A 20,279-nucleotide genomic window follows, 5' to 3' on the forward strand; every position below is an offset into this window, starting at 1 on the left:
CAAATTTTTATTGCGGGTCCATCACATAGGGGTGCAGTGGCTGACCTCAAGAACTTGCCTCCAGCCCCTCCGGAGGTCACCTTGACAGAGCTTGGCGTAAGGCCCCCGCCTCCAGCCATATTGTTAGCACAGACGGCCTGGTGTGGCCCAAGGCCACAGGTACACACAGATACGCTTCTCAGATAGGAAAGTCCAAGGGCTTTACAGGTTAACCAACCAGGAGCTGGTCAAGGGGCGGTCCTTTCTTCCGAGTGTGCAGGGTCTGGGCCGCCCAGACCTGCAAGGTTAACCCTTTACTGCACACGCCCGGTTTTATCTCAGGCCTTCAGCTGTCCTGCCCCCCTTCCTGGATATGATTGGTGCAAACAGTTTCTCCTAAGTCTTTGTGGAGATGTTTCTGCCGTATGCATGCCGTTATGAGTGTGTGTGTGTGTGTGTGCGTGCATGCATGCACACCTATGTGTATACATACACTGCTTCCCTCCGTCCTCAGCTCCTACATCGTTTCCAGCTGGTCTGGCTGAAGGCAGGGCAGGGGTGGTGGGGAAAGCTTAGAGAGTGGGAACAGGCCAAGGTTGCAGAGGCCAGGCGGGGAGCCCAGCTGCATGGGCCGCCAGGCAGCTTCCGGCAGCCGAGCCATTCAGACCCATGGCCAAGCAGAACCTGCCTGCATGGGGGAGACTGGCCGGGAGGCTGGAGACGGGCTTGCTCCTTGCTGGAGGTCAGATGGCAGTCAGAGGCTCTGGGCAGGTCCCCGGGGCTGGGCTGAATCTTCAAAATGACCAAGGGAGCAAGAGCCATTGTTTGCTTTTCTTGGTGATGCCGGTGGCCACAATGTCCCCAGGCTGACTGCGGTTCTGTGCTTCAATATGCTTTTTGCCATTTCTCTGTAGGAGTAATTTCGCTGCATTTCAGGGTCCCAGTTCCCTTTGAAATGGCCACCAAGCAACAGCTTAGCAAAGCATGAGTCAAGACACTCCTGGGGCCTTTGAAGTCAGACCTGATATGTTGTCAGGACCCAGAGAGACCGTAGTGCCCTTCCCTCCACCTGGAGACCTGACGTGTACGAAGTTGAGCTGGCGGGGGTGGGGGTGGGGGTCATACTAGGAAGGTTGGACTTTCTGGGGGGGGGGGCGGTTATCCTAGGAGGTTGGACTTACCAGTAAATCTGCTCCTGTGTCACCTCCTGTCCTAGGTGTCCGGGCAGAGCGAAATGCAGACGGCTCAGGTGAGACTGCTTGTGGTCAACGCCGAGACCCCCGTGGCCACCAACCTCTCAGATCTGCTCCTGCTTGACAACATAACCGGCCTCTCTGTCAGGGGGTCGACTGGAAACCGGACCTCGGCAGGATTCCAGGCTTTCAGAAAGAAGTTTCTGCAAGGTGAGAGCAGAGTGTGTTAGGTCAGGGAGGGAAAGTGAACATACTTAGAGACGCTGGCGGAGCGTGCGATGTGCGGCAGGTGCTTCCTTAAACACGTGACGTGGGTTCACTCCCAGCGGAGTTCGCTGTCAGGTATTGGCGGAGGAGACCTCCGCCTCCGTGGCTCAATGTCCACACCCGAAAAGCTGGATTGGTTACTTAGGTTAGAGAGAGGCAGGATTGGGGGAAAGAGGTTTGAAGAAATATGTACTTTTATTATTTTTATTATTGTCTCAATTTTTGGTCATGAAAAATTTCACACGTACAGAAAGGCAGAGTTTCTAGTGAACCCCGGTTCATCCACCGCCAGACGACCAGATTTATCAGTGAAACGCAGGTCTTGTCTCCAGGTACAGGTGGGAGCAGTTTGACATCAGCCCCGGAAGCACGCGCACGAGATGTCCGTGCGTGTTCTAGCGTGTTCTCTGGATTGCCTCTGCCGCCGTCACTGGCTGGCTTTTGGAGAGGTGTTTCCTGAGGCAAGTTGCATGGGTTAATTAACCAGGCTTAAATTTTTTTTTTGATATTTATTTCTTTTTGAGAGCTGGAGAGACAGAGCGTGAGTCGGGGAGGGGCAGAGAGAGAGAGGGAGACACAGAATCTGAAGCAGGTTCCAGGCTCCGAGCTGTCAGCACGGAGCCTGATGTGGGGCTCGAACTCACGAGCCGTGAGATCATGACCTGAGCCGAAGTCGGACGCCCGACCGACTGAGCCCCCCACCCACCTCCTCTACAGAGGAAACGACTGCCCCCCGTGACCATTATGCTGTTGTGCCTGTCACATGCACAGGACTGGCCCCTCCACTTCCATGTCCAGGGTCCACATTGCTCAGCAATCAGCCCACGCTTTCCCTCTGGGCCTGTGTAGGGCCTCAGAATCGTTCTTGACCCCTTACTATCGACTGAAGCTACCAGCAGATTTGGCTCGTGAGCAGGGCAATGTCTTTGCTGGCTGTGGTTTAAGTAATGTCGTAAGAACTGTTACGATACGTCCCAGCTAAGCGATCCTCAGCGTTTTCTTTCAAAGATGCAAAAATAAATCCTCCCCATTCCTTAAGCTGGTGTTCAGAGGACAGAACGTGGGGCCACAAGCAGAGCACAGACTCGGTCTCAAATGGACCTAGATTTGAGTCCTCGCTCGGCCACTTTGGAGATGTGTCTCCTCTGGAAGTGACTGAACTTCTCTGAACTTGGGATGGCCCATGCGTGTATCAGCGCCTCACAGAGTCCTAGCAGAGACCAAGTGAGACAGCCTTGCCTGGCTCTGCCCTGGCGTCCCTCCCCACACCTCCCGGCTGTGACCCGGCTGGCCTGCCTCTCTCCTCTCGTTCCCCCAGTGCCTTCCGTCATCTGTGGTCCTGCCCGACCGCACTTGTCACTTCCCTCGCCTGCCGGCTTCTGCCCTTGCCTCTGGAGACGTGTCAACTAAGAAGTTGCTGTGGCTGAGGCCAAAGAGGTTTTTGCCTGCTTTCTCCTCGAGGATTATGATGGCTTCCCATCTTACATTGAGGTCTTTCATCCGTTTTGAGTTTATTTTTGTGTGTGATGTAAGAAAGCGGTCCAGGTTCACTCTTCTGCATGTCGCTGTCCAGTTTTCCCAGCACCACTTGCTGAAGAGATATTCTTTCCTGCTTTGTCAAAGATTAGTTGGCCATACGTTCATGGGTCCATTTCTGGGTTTTCTGTTCTGCACCATTGATGTGAGTGTCTGTTCTTGGTGCCAGTACCATACTGTCTTGATGGTTACAGCTTTGTACTACAGCTTGAATAAAGTCTGGGATGGTGATGCCTCCTGCTTTGGTTTTCTTTTTCAAGATTGCTTTGGCTCTTCGGGGTCTTTTCTGGTTCCATACAAATTTTAGGATTATTTGTTCTAGCTCCGTGAAGAATGCTGGTGTCATTTTGATAGGGATTGCACTGAATATGTAGATTGCTTTGGGTAGTATCGACATTTTAACAATATTTGTTCTTCCTGTCCAGGAGCATGGAATCTTTTTCCATTTTTTTGTGTGTCTTCTTCAATTTCTTTCATAAGCTTTCTATAGTTTTCAGCGTATAGATTTTTCACCTCTTCGGTTAGATTTATTCCTAATATTTTATGGTTTTTGGTGCAACTGTCAATGGGATCGATTCCTTGATTTCTCTTTCTGCCGCTTCATTGTTGGTGTGTAGGAATGCAGCCGATTTCTGTGCGTTGATTTTATATCCTGCAACTTTGCTGAATTCATGAATCAATTCTAGCAATTTTTTTTGTGGAATCTTTTGGGTTTTCCATATAGAGGATCATGTCATCTGCGAAGAGTGGAAGTTTGACCTCCTCCTGGCCCATTTGGATGCCTTTTATTTCTTTGTGTTGTCTGATTGCAGAGGCTAAGACTTCCAATACTATGTTGAATAACAGTGGTGAGAGTGGACATCCCTGTCTTGTTCCTGACCTTAGGGGGAAAGCTCTCAGTTTTTCCCCACTGAAGATGATATTATTGTTGGGTCGTTCATATATGGCTTTTATGATCTCGAGGTATACTCCTTCAATCCCTACTTTCTTGAGGGTTTTTATCAAGAAAGCGTGCTCTATTTTGTCAAATGCTTTCTCTGCATCTATTGAGAGGATCATATGGTTCTTGTCCTTTCTTTTATTGATGTGATGAATCACGTTAATTGTTTTGCAGATATTGAACCAGCTCTGCATCCCAGGTATGAGTCCCATTTGGTCGTGGTGAATAATTTTTTTAATGTATTGTTGGAGCTGGTTGGCTAATATCTTGTTGAGGATTTTTGCATCCATGTTCATCAGGGAAATTGGTCTATAGTTCTCCTTTTTAGTGGGGTCTCTGGTTTTGGAATCAAGATAATGCTGGCTTCATAGAAAGAGCTTGGAAGTTTTCCTTCCATTTCTATTTTTTTGGAACAGCCTTGAGACAATAGGTGTTAACTCTTCCCTAAATGTTTGGTAGAATTCCCCTGGAAAGCCATCTGGCCCTGGACTCTTGGTTTTTGGCAGATTTTTGATTATTAATTTGATTTCCTTACTGGTTATGGGTCTGTTCAAATGTTCTATTTCTTCCTGTTTCAGTTTTGGTAGTGTATATGTTTCTAGGAATTTGTCCATTTCTTCCAGATTGCCCATTTTATTGGCATATAATTGTTCATAACATTCCCTTATTATTGTTTTTATTTCTGCTGTGTTGGTTGTGATCTATCCTCTTTCATTCTTGATTTTATTTATTTGGGTCATTTCCTTTTTCTTTTTGATCATACTGACTAGTGGTATGTCAATTTTGTTAACTTTTTCAAAGAACCAGCTTCTGGTTTCATTGATCTGTTCTACTGGGGTTTTTTTGGTTTGATAACATTAATTTCTGCTCTCATCTTTATTATTTCCTGTCTTCTGCTGGTTTTGGGTTTTATTTGCCGTTCTTTTTCCAGCTCCTCAAGGCGTAAGGTTAGGTTGTGTATCTGAGATCTTCCTTCTTTAGGAAGGCCTGGATTGCTATGTACTTTCCTCTTATGACCGCCTTTGCTGCTTCCCAGAGGTTTTGGGTTGTGGTGTTATCATTTTCATTGACTTCCATATACTTTTTAATTTCCTCTTTAACTTCTTGGTTAGCCCATTTATTCTTTAGTGGGATGTTCTTCAGTCTCCAAGTATTTGTTACCTTTCCAACTTTTTCTTGTGGTTGATTTCGAGTTTCATAGCGCTGCGGTCTGAAAATATGCATGGTATGATCTCGATCTTTTTGTATTTACTTGGGATTGATTTGTGTCCCAGTATATGTTCTATTCTGGAGAACGTTCCATGTGCACTGGAGAAGAATGTATATCCTGCTGCTTTAGGATGAAATGTTCTGAATACATCTGTTAAGTCCATCTGGTCCAGTGTGTCATTCAAATTCATTGTTTCCTTGTTGAGTTTTTGATTAGATGCTGAATTCTGTGATTCAGGTTGTGCAGATTGTTGTGTTAATCCTCCAATCCGTTTTCTAGGCGTGTAGGATGGTTTAGTGTTGGTCTGGCTCTATTTCATGGACGCGAGCGACACAAAAAACTTCCATGCTGTTCTGCCATCTTGGCTCCTCTATTCTCAGTTTTTTAAGAGTCTCTTATGGTTTGGCTCCCTCCCTCTCTCTTTTTTTTTCCTTCCCCTCCCCCATGGTCTTCTGTTAAGTTTCTCAGGATCCACATAAGAGTGAAAACATATGGTCTCTGTCTTTCTCTGTAGGACTTATTTCACCTGGCACAACACTCTCCAGTTCCATCCACGTTGCTACAAAAGGCCAGATTTCATTCTTTCTCATTGCCAAGTAGTATTCCATTGCGTATAGAAACCACAATTTCTTTGTCCATTCATCAGTTGATGGACCTTTCGGCTCTTTCCATAATTTGGCTATTGGAAAAGAGTGTGGAGGTTCCTCAAAAAATTAAAACTCAATCTACCCTATGACCTAGCAATAGCACTGCTAGGAATTTACCCAAGGGATACAGGGGTGCTGATGCAGAGGGGCACTGGTACCCCATCGTTTATAGCAGCACTCTCTAAGAGCCATTTAGACACGACCTGCCACCCTAGTCAACGAGGCACGTCAGGGGTTTTGCAGTGTGATTGAGGGATAGCCCCGAGCTCATCGGCATAAAGATCTGCCAGCACTGACCCGCCAGTGCCTCCCTTTTGCAAATTCTCAGGGAGAAATGAAAATTTTAGGAGTGAATCCCTTACAAATTGAAACCCAAATATATTCAAGTCCGAAAGGAATTAAAATCTGAGATCAGAATCTTTGTCCTTCTAAGTTTGAAGTCCAAAGTCCAACTTTCTCAAATTAAATTAAAATCCCCCACACCATCCTCCTAATATTTTATTCTATCCGCCTCCCACCCACCCGAGGGCTACAACTGTCTAGAAAGAGCTGGGGTCCCTTCAGCAGCAGAAAGGATGCAGATTCTTTGTCTTGGAAGCTGAATGAGCAGAATGCTAGGTTTCTTGCATGCCTCAATTCTGAAAAATTCCAGAGTTAAGGAACACAGGAGACTTTCATACACACACAGTGTGGTCTGTCCCCACAATGGAGTAGCACTCACACTGAGAAGAAAGGAAGGATTGGGGCGCCTGGGGGAGCTCTGTCGGTCAAGCGCCTGACTTCGGCTCAGGTCCTGATCTCGCGGTTTGTGAGTTCGAGTCCCTTGTCAGGCTGTGTGCTGACAGCTCAGAGCCTGGAGCCTGCCTCAGATTCTGTATCTCCCTCTCTCTCTGCTCCTCCCCCACTCACGCTCTGTCTCTCTGTCTCAAAAATAAATAAATAATAAAAAAATGAAGTCAGTACTGACCGATGCTACAGCATAGATGCACCTCAAAAAAATGTCGGTAAAAGAAATCAAACACAAGCAACACCTAGTATATGATTCCATTTCTACCAAGTGTCCAGAAAGGCAACTTAGTCCCCAAAAAGTAGAATAGAGGTTGGCTACGCCTTGGGGTGAGACGTAAGTTGTATCTCAAAGATGTTAAAAAAAAAAAAAAAAAAGTATCACAATCTCGGCCCCACCACCACCAGCCAAGAAGCCAGAGTCAGCTCTGGCCGGGCACAGCCTTGTCCCCAGACCCAGCACTCAGTACTTTCATGCACCGTGGCTAAGGCTGGAGGCACCCGTCGTAAAGAACCGGGACAGAGATGTTCCTTATTGGTTTTAGTTCCCCGAGAGCCTTTGGTCCCTGGCAGGTGCCTAGAGCCACCTGAGGACATCAGTTCAGTGGAAGCATCCACTGTTAGTACTTAAGGTGGGCATCATCTACCTCCAACATCAGATGGGGGGCAGGGGGGCACCTCCAGGAAGCGGGGCTGAGGGCACGCTGCCTCCTGCAAAGCTAGAAACCCACATGGTGGCCTCTCCGTCACCCGACCTCGTCTGGGGTTCCCCTCTTCCCCGGTGGTTCGTTCACCTTGGGGTCTGGGTGTGGCCCCTGTCCAGTAGCGGAGCTGGGAGAGCTGGAAAGTTCGGTTCTGGCTTCCTACTAAGCAGAGCTTTGAGCCACGGACCCTGTCTTCCAGGGAAGCTTCCCTTGAAATCCAATTGGTTTTTGTCATGAAGCAGTCGAGGGCCAGCTAGAGACCATGTGGCTGGAGGGGGCCCCACGTGAACCCATGGTGACCTCTAGAGCCCCTTCCGGGTCCTGCCTCCCCGTACCCCTTGCTGTGCTCACAGAACCAGCCCCCCGGAGGGGTCAAAGTAGTGCTTACTGTCGGTCTGTCGGCCAAGGCCCAAAAATCCCGTGGAGACCGTCTTCTTTAGTTGTGTGGACCGGATTGCGGGGGGTAAATAGGCCCTCACCTGGACCCCGGACAAAACAAAAAGGTTCTGGGCTTCCCAAATGTGTGAGTGAGCCTTATCCTGGACCAGGAAGACTGACCCACCCCGTCCCGGGCAATGCTGGCTGGGCCCGGGGGCCAAGGTAAGACCGAGCATGTGCTGACAGCCTCTTCTAGGTGACAAAGAGGGACCCCATGAGTGGGCATGCGTAGTTCACCGTCCTGATGACGGGCACCTGAGACCCGAGCGGTGCCCTCGCTGCCCACGTCAGCGATGATGGTGGCTTCCGTTGATGTGTGGCTTGTCCGGGGTGTGGTGGAGGGGCCCCTTCTTGACTCACACCTGCTTTCTTTCTGAGCAGTTGGAGACTCCTTCTTGGTCAGCTACACAGCCTCCATCCAGGCCGGAGAAATTGGGAGCGGAGACGTCCTGATGCTTCCTGCCTGGCTCACCTTCCAGAGCTCAGCACCGGTATTTCCCTGTTACTCTGATTTCTGTCTTGTCGCTCTTGTTTTGGAAGCATTGACACTTGGGGCACGGTATCTGTTAGCTTTTTCCTTTCTTCCCTCCCTCCCTTCTTCCCTTCCCTCCCTGCTTTCTACCCTCTCTCCTTCCTTCCTTCCCTCTTTCCTTCCTCCAGTGATACTGAATTCCAGACAAGTGCGTGGGCCCTTGAATCTCACACACTTTGCCATGAACCTGGCTCCCTGGCATCTCATCGGGACCTTAATTACTCAACTCCTGTGGGCCTGACATTGGCTTGTTATAAAGATAAGTCATCACTAGCTTTAATTTGTCGTCCCTGTGTTTTGCATATAATAGGCATTCAGCCCAGTAGTTACTGTTTATGTGAGTTCGCTATGAGCTGCCTTGACAGAGTTCCACAGAGTGGGTGGCTTAGCAGCAAACAGACATCTGTTTTTTACGTGCTCCTGGGGCCAGAAGTCTGAGATCAAGTTGTGGGCATTTGGTGCCTTCAGAGGCCTGTCTCCCTGGTGTGTAGATGGCTGTCTTCTCCCCGTGTCCTAACGCGGTCATCCCTCCATGTGTCTGTGTCCTGATCCCCTTCTTATAAGGACACCAGTCGGATTGGATCAGGGTCCACCCTAATGGCCTCATTTCAGGTTAATCACCTCTGTAAAGTCCCCACCTCCAAATACAGTCACGTCGTGAGGTGTTGGGAGCTCGGGCTTCGACATCCGGGTTTTGAGGGGACACGATTCAGCCTGTAACACCATTGCTGTTAGTGTCTTCATTTTTCAGTCACCTTTTAATCTGTGTATACAGTTGAGTGTCATGCCAGGATGCTGTGCACACTGTGGGGACACAGGAGGAGAGTGCGTCCTTGTCCTCAAGGACCTCATGCTCTAGTTACGTTGGTCACTTTGTTATGACTCCGGCCCCTGGAAAAAGTACCTTTTACTAGATGGGGAAAATGAGGCTCCGAGCGTGACTGTCCCGGGTCACGCCACAGAATCCTAATCGGACTGCACGGCTTCCGGCTCCTTCCACCCAAGGCCGATGGACCAGTGTGTGACTTTGCTGCTGCACTAGGAAAAAAATCCTAGACAAAATAAGATAAAAGAAAGATTCCGGAAAGGTAAAGACCTGATACAGGGAAACTATCAACCTGTCAGACGAGACAAATGTCTCAGAAAATAATCAGGTACAAAGTCAAGAACAGAGGACAAAGAAGGATACAGAAATAGTGGCAACATGACCCAGAAGAAATACCATCCCAATTTCAGAGGACAGGAAACCAAGTAAGTGAAAATCAGAATTTAAGAAGGTGACAGAAACCAACAGTGGGAGACTCAGAAAGTCGATGAGACTGAAAGCCCGCCCCTCCTCATCCTGGAACATTCAGACCTCAGACCGCCAGGAAGTGCTCTGGGGAAGGCGGGTGTGGGGCAGGGCGGCGGGGGAGGGTTGGAGGGGCCCCTCACTCACTCAAGGGCGCTGCCCAAGCCGCCGCGCCTTGATGGGTCCTGTCTGTTCCTTTGCTTGATGTGTTGCTGTCATATTGACTCTTATTTCCATAAGAAACCCTCACACTCGCCCTGGTTCCGTGAGACCAGGGACCTCGTCTTTCCTCTTGACACCTGTGTTCCCAGTGCCAAAAAATAGACCTCTGCACAGGAAATACCCAGTAAATATTTGTTGAGTAAATGAATGAACAAATCTGTAAACTAATGAATCTCAGGCAAGTTTTTATTTTTTAAGTTTATTTATTTATTTTTGAGAGAGAGAGAGAGAGAGAGAGAGAAGGTGAGCGTGAGCAGAGAGGGGCAGAGAGAGGGAGAGACTCCCAAGCAGGCTCTGTGCCTGACAGCCTGTGATGCAGGGCTCAAACCCACAAACCATGCAGTCGTGACCTGAGCTGAAATCAAGAGTCAGATGCTTCACCGCCTGAGCCACCCAGGCACCTCTCTTTTATTTTTTAATGTCTCTGAACCTCAGGGAAGGGGATGATTCTCCTCCAGTCTTCTGGAGAAGACTCTCCAGTCTCTTGTGGGGAAACGATGTGTCTCTGTGCAATGGCCTGCAGTTTCCTACCCCTTCCAGACCTTCAGGGGGCTCTCTAGGCAGTTCTGCAGATGGAAAGGAAAGTGCCCACCCACCCACCTGAAAATTCCAGAATTCCGAGCTTCACTGGCCTGCGTTCGGGGCTCCTGCCTGCCGGCTCTGGTAGACGGTCAGCATTGCCCCGACCTAGATTCCGCCATGGAAATGGGTCCTGGGGGCCCGGTGCTTGCCGAGTGAGCAAGCGAGTGCTGGCAGTGGACAAGGGGCTCCTGTACCGTGTTCTCAAGTCGTTTCATCCGATTGGACCTCACAGTCCATCGGGGGACTGCTGGGATTCCATCCGTGATGTGGAGAAGGTCAAGTGTGTTTGGGGCTGATTATGACCCAAATTCTGAGTGAGACTCCAGTGGCTGCACAGGAGAGCACTGGTTAGCTCTGCGTGTCAGTCAGTCCCAAGACGTCGGATACGACAAGAGGGGGGCGGAAATGACCGTTATTTAAACAGGCAAGCACTCCACAGGATGGAATCCTTCCAGTAGGGCGGGGGCGATGGCCGACCCGGCAGAGCCTGGGAACCGCCCCCCCGGCTGTGTTTCAGAAGCAGTGCGGCCTCGGTGGGCTCGGCGTCCCCGTCGGAACGATGACAGGAGCAGGAAGGGTCTCACCCGGATCTCTTCTCGTTCTGGCGTTTTAGAATGGCATCAGAGTAACGGAGGAGACCGCGAGAATACAGCACCCGCCCCGCCCCGCCTTGTTCACGGTCTTGTTTCCGGTGCTTGCCGTTACCCGGACCGGCCGTGGTCTGGAGCCTGACGTTCCTTCTGACCTGTGGTCAGCAGGTCAATAGTAGTCTGAGGCCATGTCACAAGGCCCGTGCCATTCACCTCCTTCATCTCATCCCAGGGGTGTGTAATCTGCACATTATCACTAACTGACGGGCGAGTACAGGGCAGAAGGCATTTTGCGAGAGAGCGAGCGAGCACGCGAGCACATTCACGTAACTTTTACTACACTGTATTGTTACTTTTAGTTATTGTTGTCAGTCTCTTACTGTGCCTCATTTATCAGCGAAACTGTGTATATGTACAGAAAAAAACACATCTAGTGCGGGTTCGGGCATCCACTGGGCGTCCTGGAATGCGTCCCTGGCAGATAAGCCGGGGCAGGGGGGACCAACTGTGGCTCCCACTCACCGATTCCCTCAGCAGGAGGTGGTACAGCCACAGGTGCATGGAGTTTGGATCTGGAAGCCACTTTCTCAAACACACACACGCGTACCCCACATTCATACGAGTTTAGATAAAACACACCCTAGGTGATGGATGGCTAACGGGGAAAGACCTAGAACATTTATGTCAAGTGTCTTATGAAAATTTCCTGCCCACCTTACACATTATGCAGTCACCACTATATTTTACTTGGTCCGTGTTTGCTGACTTCATGCTGTGATCTAAAGCGTGTTCCTGGGGGCGCCTGGGTGGCTCAGTCGGTTGAGTGTCTGACTCTTGATTTGGGCTCAGGTCATGATCTCCTGGTTCATGAGTTCAAGCCCCATGTGAGGCTCTGCGCTGACAGTGTGGAGCCTGCTTGGGACTCTCTCTCTCTCTCTCTCTCTCTCTCTCTCTCTTCCTCCCTCCCTCTTCCCCCCCTTCTCTTCCCCTCCTCCACTCATTCTCCACCCCCCTCAAATAAATAAATATTAAAAATTTTTTAGAAAAAAAAAGTAAAAAAAAAATAAAGCGTGTTGCTCAAGCCTTGAAGTTCCCACAGCAAGCACGGGGCTGAGGATTTATGTTTTGCAAAGAGCTGAAGTCAAGCTTTGTCACACACTTGATTGACACTTCTCTCGGCTTAGACCTTGGGTGTCAGAAAACAACGGGAGGAGGGACCCGGAGAGAGAGAAGGGCATGGAAAACGTTAATCGAATGTGTGCTTCTGAATGCAGCCTCATATTTGTTGTTGTTTTTTGTTTTGTTTGTTTGTTTTGTTTTTAAATTCCCTTTCCCCCTAGAAAAGGACCTGGTAGTGTTTTTATTTCCCTTCAAAGCCTCCATTAGGTTGGCCTGCTGGCCCTCAACGGGTTTGGGCTGCTACTGTAGCTGCTGTGGGATGTGGGTAGGGGGTTCCACTGGAGATGGACTGTCCCTCCCGTGAGACAGAGAGGCCTCCGCAGCGGCTGTGATAGAACAACACAGGGCTGCCTCGCTCATAGGCTCCAAGCTCCGAGCCTCAAGGCCAGGTTGTACGCAACGATACCACGACTACAGCCACCAGCGAGAATGCTTTCGGGGCTCCCTCCGCGTGCCACGCACACTTCTAGATTCTATCCTGGCTAATTTAATCCTCACGGCAACCCCACGAGTCGAATAGGGTTCCCGTTTTACAGATGAGAAGACCGAGGCACAGGGAAGTCAATACCTTGCCTAAGGTCAGGCTGCTGGTGAGTGAGGGAGCCTGGTGTGAGTCCTGGCAGTCTGGCTCTGACCACCAACCCAGTTGCCAGACCTTCTGCCTGCTCTCCCAGGAGGAAGTGTGTTCTCACCGTGCGTCTTCTCCGATGCCACGCGCTTGGACAGATAGCTGTCCTAACGCCCTGCGGTTTCCCGTTTCCCTGTAGCTCCCGAGCAGAGGAGATGCGACCCGAGCAGGCAGACCCGTGGGGCGTTGGGGTTTGGGGGCCGGGCTCATCCCACCGGGAGGTGAGCTCAGCAGAGCCCCGTCCACCGCCGTCGTCGGCAACTTTTCCTGAAGGAAGCGGTGCTGGGGAGGGCCCGTGGCTCCTCCGTCCCGTGGCCGTGAGCTGCGGAGTCCGTCCTCTGCCCCGTCTGGCCAGACCCCAACCCCAGGCATCTCACCACAGGTCACTCTGTTCCTGCTCTCTCACCAGTTAGGGAAACTGGTGACTGGATTCACACGCACCTCCGGGAGAGAACGAGGCTCTACGTTTCCACACACCTTTTCCCTGTTCTTTTAAAAAAATTTTCTTTTTAAGTTTATTCATTTTTGAGAGAGAGAGAGAGACAGCGTATGAGCAGGGGAGGGGCAGAGAGAGAGAGAGAGAGAGGTAGACGCAGAATCGGAAGCAGGCTCCAGGCTCCGAGCCGTCAGCGCAGTGCCCGACTCGGGGCTCGAACTCACGAATCGTGAGACCACGACCTCAGCTGCAGTCGGATGCTCAACCAACTGTGCCACCCAGGCGCCCCACCTTTTTCCTGTTCTGAAGGGACTTCAAGACCCCCGCAGGCCCCTGGCCCCCAGTAGTCCAAGGCCCGGTGCCTATCCAGGCACGGCGGGTGGCGGGTGCCTCAAATGTCAGATTCCCAAAACTCGTTGATGAAAGCATTTTTTTCTTTCTTTTTCTAGAACAGAACGCAACTAAAAGCCCTTTTCACCATAACAGCAGAAGAGAAGATAAAGGTAAGAGAAAATGCCCGAGCTGGACAGCCACCTTACGCCCCGATGTGCCTTCATGCTGGTGTGTTGGTCCCTGGGTGTCCTCAGAGCCAAGGGGAGGGGCGGCCGCCGGCCTTGGCAGTCTGCGGTCCCCCAGACCGGCTACAACGGCTACAAGCCGTTGGCTGGTTTCCCGAATGGCCCTTCCGTCTGGACAGGATGGCGTATACACACGGTGGGACCACACCTCACACTACCTCAGCACCTGCTGCAGACAGGCATTCTGAGCGGTTCACACACGCTGAGTCGTGTGATCTTCGCGGCAGCGCTGGGGGGCTGGGTTCCATTTTTAAATCGCCTTCGCTTCATAAATGGGGAAACCGAGGCACATCTGGGTCAAGTAATTTGCCCAAGGTCACCTGGCTAGCGTGTCCGGGTTCCCAAGACCACTCCCAGGCTCGGTGCTTCACTAGGAGGACACACAGGACTCCGCGTATAGTCACGCTCCCGGCTGATTTCTTACCGGAAAGGATGCGAAGGAGAATCGGCGGAGGGCGGAGGGGCACGGGGCCAAGTGTGAAGGACACCGGGCCTCAGCTTCCAGAGTCCTCTCCCGGCAGAGTCACACAGGATGCCCTTTGTTCTCCAGCAGCAGGTGTGACAGCACACGTCAATGTTGTCACCAGGGAGGCTCGTCAGAGACGGGCCCCAGGGTTCTTCTTGGAGGCTGGGCACACGGGCACCCTTGTCTGGCATGTTCCAGACTTCCAGGAGTGTGTTCGGTGTAAACCACGCTGTTTACACGGCCGCCTAGGCACAGTGAGCCACTCTTATCAGGCAGCGGTGGTTACTGTCCAGAAACCCAAGCTCCCGCGTGCCAGCCGAGGCCCTGCCTTGCACGGTGGCCTCTCAGAGGGTACCAGTCTTGGGCCTGTGAGTGTGCTTTTCTTGCGGGCGTTAGAACCAGGGTTTGAACACTGGGGCTCCAGAGCCCTGCGGCTGGGCCACGCCGCCTCCTAAGGAGCTAAATCCCTGTCCAAAAGAGATGGAAATAAAATCCAAGTCTGGCTAGAGCAAGGAGAGGGTTTCGGGGGGGCAGGGGAGGCAGGAAGATGGGTGCAAACCATCTTGGCTTCTCTGTGAGCCCCTGGAGGGTCGGGGCCGTGTCTCCTGCATCCTTGTGCCCCACTCTGCGCCCTACCTTCTGGATGGCACTCAGTAGGTCAGCCTCCCTTGGCCGAGCTGATCGTTGTCAATGCTGGCGATTGCTGCTTGCTGTCTAGTCGCTGCGTGACTGTAATAAAAGTCAGAGAAGGTTCACTTCGTCGATGTTTGTAAGCCCTTCCCCCGCTCCCACGTGGATGGAGGTGAGCCACACCCAGGTCTTCGGGGCAGCCTCCAGGCCACACATTGCCTTCAAGGGAAACAGGAGTGGGTGCCCACTGTGGGGTGCAGACCCATGGGTGCAGTCAGGCAGTGGAGCATTGGGTTGGATGTCAGCCCTACCGCCCCTGGTCCCGGTGACCCTACCCTTGTGGACCACGTTCAAGGAGATCACCGTTGAGTGGGGAGATGAGGCATACAAAATGCGATGGCCTTACAGCGTTGTGGGGCATCAGGTTCTCGGGCCAAGGGCCTAGCTTTGACTCCCTGTCTGTCCACTGATTGTATGTGACTGTGGATGCGTTACTTACCTCCCTGAGTCTCCATTTCCCGGCTATGAAAGGAGACTGACAATAGTACCCCCTTCGTAGGGTGGTCGCCAAAGTAAATGGATTGAGGTATGTAAAGCACTCAGCACAGTGCCCGGTGTTTTGTTTTTTTTTTTATATACTTTTTAATGTTTATTTATTTTTGAGAGAGAGGGAGAGACAGAGTGCAAGTGGGGGAGGGGCAGAGAGAGAGGGAGACGCAGAATCCGAAGCAGGCTCCAGGCTCTGAGCCATCAGCACAGAGCCTGTTGCAGGGCTCAAACCCACAAGCTGCGAGATCGTGACCTGAGCCGAAGTCGGACGCTTAACCGACTGAGCCACCCAGGTGCCCCGTGCCTGGCGTTTTTTAAGTGCTCTGTAAGCATCAGCTGTGGTCTTTGGGATCGTTATTACGTGTACATGCAGACAGCACCCTTCTGCAGCTGTTCTGTGGTTTTCGTGAATGGGTGTCACGTGTCAGGGTCTCAAGCCCAAGGGGCCATCGGGTGCCATAAGTGTGAGTCAATCCCCGTGTGAGATTCCAGGGCGTTGTGGAGTCTGGGGCAGCCTGGAGACTCAGATCACCTACCACCCACTGTCCCCTTGCCCTCACTGAGACATTAAATGAGAAGAACAAAGGTCAAACCACACACAGCTGCCATGACTGAATGTGTGAGGTTGTGACCCCGAAATCTAGGTCATACATGCTGCAGATACGGGCAGTAAAGAGTGCTGGGTAGACGGCAGGCTTCTTGGAGGAGGTGAGCATTCAGCTGGAGGTCGTTAAGGGAAGGACCTAGTTAAAGACGGAGGAAGGGTGTTCTAGAATAGCCACTGAAGATCTGACCTCGAGGCTGAGCCGGTTCAGCTGTTGGTGGGATGTGAACCGAGGTCTCCTGGCACCAGTGAGCTATGCGTATGGATGACCCAGCCAAGGCTCTTGCCAGCTACAGAATGTGTCCTAGCACGGCTGACGGGGGCACCTGTGAGGTGACGTCATTACATCAGGAAAGTGTGAGAGTGAACGGGAGGAGCAGGGCAGTGAGGATGGAGGCTCCCTGCCATCATACAACTAAACAGAGTAAAGGCATGAAGTCTGCGCTTTGTAGGCTGGGATTCTTCAACCCCTGGAAGAGACCCCATCATCTCCTTTGTTTTTCTCTTACCTTCCTGAGGGTGAAATCGGCAGGTGTCAGCCAAGGACAGCAAGGTCCCCATTTCCTATCTCAAGCCCTCTTGCCCTTTCTGTCTGTTGCATGAGAGGCTCCGGGAGGAAATAATCACGCTGTATGTGCTGGACACGGGTGTTCAGATTGCGCCGGACCTCCCCACAGCTTCTTATGTTGGTGCCGTGTGCTCACGAAAGGGCTGGGTGCCGGGGCAGAGATCGGGAGAAGGGGGATCTCAGATCCAATCAAGAGAGAGATGTTTAAACTACCTGTTACGTCCCCCAAATTCATGCAGAAGGCAGTTCCAATAATCATTTTAGTCGGATTTGGGGGGAGAAATGCGATCAAGTTAATCCGTTTCACCTGCAGATACAAATTTATGAAACTAGGTGAGAACATTGTGACAATTAGAGAGTAATATAGGAGGATTTCCCCTAGCACATATTAAAAAATTCTAAAGCTACGTTAATGCCGTATGCAGCTCTGCAGGAAAAGCCAGACCAAGGGCGTAAAATAGATTGTCTACACAGATGTACGTATAAAAAAAGGTATTTCAAATCAATGGGGAAAGAGTGTATCATTCATACCATTTGTGGGCAACTGGCTGAATCTCTCAGAAGAAAATAAAGCGAATTCCCTCATCAGATTAAAATCTAGATAAAACGATTTGTAAAAAATAAATATAGGTTAGCATTATATGACAGGAAGAAAACCATGAGGGAGAACCATGGATTTGAGTACACAAATAGTTGAAAATTTTACATTTAAAAACAGCATTACGAAAGTGACAAACCTGGGAAAATACTTGTAACATACATAAAAGGGGTTTAGTGTCTTCGACATGCGAAGAATTTCTATTAATAAGAAAGAGAATGCGTCTGTAGACAGCTATATGCTATATGAGAATTTCTCAAACACGGGGATTTGCAGCGTGTACCTTTGTGCCTTTGTGGAGGGAGCAGGTAACTGCTGGCAGGATCACATGGCTTTGAGATGCTCTCAGGATGCGAGGTGTGCACTCACACATCATGTCCACCTTCTCTGTGTCACCTCATGTTTGGATTACTGCACCAGCCTCCTAACTGTCCAGTCCTACTCCCCTCCAGCCCGTCGTCCTCACTGTAGTGTTCTTTCTATAAAACCCAAAACCTGCTTGCTTTTCTGTTTCTGGAGGGACTCCCTGTTGCCTGCTGGATTAATCCCAGTTATCTCAGGGTAATATTCAGGATCCATCAGAAAATTTGGTCTTCTACTGTCCCCAGGTGCTGCTGGGTCCTTGTGTTTTCCACATTGCTCTGGTCTTGTATATGCTGTTCTTTTCTTACCTGTGCTTTGGACAATTCATAAATGCCCTGAAAGACCCTGTCCAACTTGTGCACATCTGTGATTCCTGAACCTCCCCCAGGCATGCTGGTAGGCCCCTTGGCTGGGAATCCCACAACGCTGAGACACCTGATAAACCTTGTCATTCCGTGACATTGGCCTAGTTCCCTTGGTTGGCATTTAATACATTTTTGTGACATCAGAACAGAATTTTTGCCCTGGAAGAGACTTTAAATATTATCTGGTTTCACTTTCTCATTTGAGAGTTAAAAAAACAAAAATCTGTGTCTGGAGAGGCTCTGGGAACTGGCCAGGGTCCTGAAGCTTGACAGGGTTAAAAGTCCTGTTGGGCAATTTGTTCCCAAATCTGCTTATTCACCAGACTGGTACCTCAGCAAAGCTCTGTTGGTAAGTGTGATTGCCTCTACCTGTGACTGCCTCTAAGCTCTCACTCCTGTCAGCATTGTCAGCTGGGAAGCCCAGAGACTGTCTGCTCTCAGAGCTGCCCCTCAAGGGTTGTGGGAGACACATCCGCAAGTAAGTAACTCCCCCTGCTTCTTGGATCTTTAGCTCAAAGTGAAGGATTTCAGCAAATTACTCTTAAAGTCAATTTCAGAGAAATCATTCTGTATGTTTTTCTCTTCAAACTTTTTTCTGTCTTTTGAGGCATAGGTGGGTGGGATTTAATATACGACCATTGTGGACAAAGAAAACACCCTCCCGGTATCACACAGACACACACACAGAGACACGTACACACACATACGCAAAGAATTGGAAAAGTAAAGTAACATTAGCACATAATCTCACCAGCAGAGGACCGCTGCTAACACGTTGGCTTCTTGCCTCTGCGGGTCTTTGAATTTATTTATTACATAATTGAAGTCAACGTGTACATAATTCCTCCTGGTGCTTTTGTAACTTGATGTTAGATTAGAAGCACTGAAAGCATTCTTTTTGAAAGGACGTTTTTCCCCATCATTGCTCCTCTTGAATGCACTGACAGAGCTCATCAAAGGAATCTGCTCTCAGCCAATACGTGATTAAAACGATGGCAATAGCACGTGATTCTTTGTCAGAGACGAGAGGGAAAGTCAGAGCCTGGGGACAAGGAGGCTGGGACCACTCAACTGCTTTTCTTTCTTTATTTGTTAATGAAGTTTATGGTAAATAAACTCTTTGAAATCTGTTCTTATACTGATTATCAGTGGAATTTGGCTGCGAGATTTTTAGAGGAAGTCTTAAAAGAGTGATTACCTTGGGGCTGATTTCTGGCGCTCTAAGTGCATACATTTCTGTACCCGTCCCTGTGGTGGCTGGTCCCACCAGCCCCCAGCCTACCAAGCCAGACATCCAAGGACGCTTTTGGCCCCCATCTCTAGCATCCCACACATCCGTTCCAGCACTCAAGTCACCATAACCAGTGGACTCTGTCTCCTAAATGTTTTCCCAATTCCTGCCCTTCCCTCCAGCCTTCCAGTCGTCACAGTAATAGCAGCTCAGATTTGCTGACTGATGTCTCTGTACTACATCCCTAGCCAGTAGGTCCTATTTTCTGTGTGTGTGTAAAGTACACATACACAAAACTTACCATTATGGACATTCAGTATGTTCACAGTGTTGGGCAACCATCACTGCTGCCTAGGTTTGGAGCCTTTTCATCTCCCCAAAGGGAAACTCTGTTCCCATTGAACAGTTGCTCTCCAATATCCCCTCCTCCCGCTCAGCCCCTGGCAACCACTGATCTGCCTTCTGTTTCTACAGGTGTGCCTGTCGTGGCCATTTCATCTCATTGAATGTGGCCTTTTGCTCCAGCTTCTTTCCCTTAGCGTAACATTTTCAAGGTCTATCCGTGTTGTAGCATATGTCAGGACTTCATTCCTTTTTATGGTTGATTCCTATTCCATTGTATGGGGGGGGGCGTGGACCACGTTTGTTTATCTCTTCATCAGCTGATGGGCATCTGGGCTTCCCCCATCTTCTGGCTATTATGAAGAGTGCTACTGTGAATATTCAGGTACAGATTTTTGTTTGAGCACCTGTTTTCAATTCGTTGGGGTACACACTCAGGAGTGGAATTGCTTGGTTGTATGGTAATTCTGTGTTTCACCTGTCTAAGAACCGTAAGGAGTACTTATTTTTATTTCATTTTAGAGAACGTGCAAGCAGGGAAGAGAGGCAGAGGGAGAGAAAGAGAGAGAGAGAGAGAGAGAGAGAGAGAGAATCCTAAGTAGGCTCCATGCTGAGCATGATGCGGGGCTCCATCCCATGACTGTGGGATCATGACCTGAGCCCAAATCAAGAGTTGGACGCTCAACCGACTGAGCCACGCAGGTGCCCCATGCCTGCCATAGGCACTATTTTAATCCTCATTTTTACAGATGGGGGAGATTTCAGCTTGCAGAGAGGGAGGCCCGGGGTCCCACAGTGTGGTAGGGGGCAGAGCTGAGAGCTGAG

At 50.1% G+C, this 20,279-nt stretch overlaps 1 protein-coding gene across 2 annotated transcripts in view; it reads left to right on the plus strand.

Annotated features, from left to right (window-relative positions):
• EVC2 (EvC ciliary complex subunit 2) overlaps positions 1 to 20,279 on the plus strand; it is a 135,292-nt gene that overhangs the window by 14,482 nt on the left and 100,531 nt on the right. For both annotated transcript variants that reach the window (XM_049630286.1, XM_049630287.1), the window contains 3 exons: positions 1,196 to 1,382; positions 8,082 to 8,191; positions 13,610 to 13,663. In XM_049630286.1, coding sequence (XP_049486243.1) covers positions 1,196 to 1,382; positions 8,082 to 8,191; positions 13,610 to 13,663 — 351 coding nt within the window. The remainder of the gene's footprint in view (positions 1 to 1,195; positions 1,383 to 8,081; positions 8,192 to 13,609; positions 13,664 to 20,279) is intronic.

This window comes from Panthera uncia, chromosome B1 (assembly GCF_023721935.1).
Source record: "Panthera uncia isolate 11264 chromosome B1, Puncia_PCG_1.0, whole genome shotgun sequence".
In the NCBI taxonomy this organism is placed as follows: domain Eukaryota; kingdom Metazoa; phylum Chordata; class Mammalia; order Carnivora; family Felidae; genus Panthera; species Panthera uncia.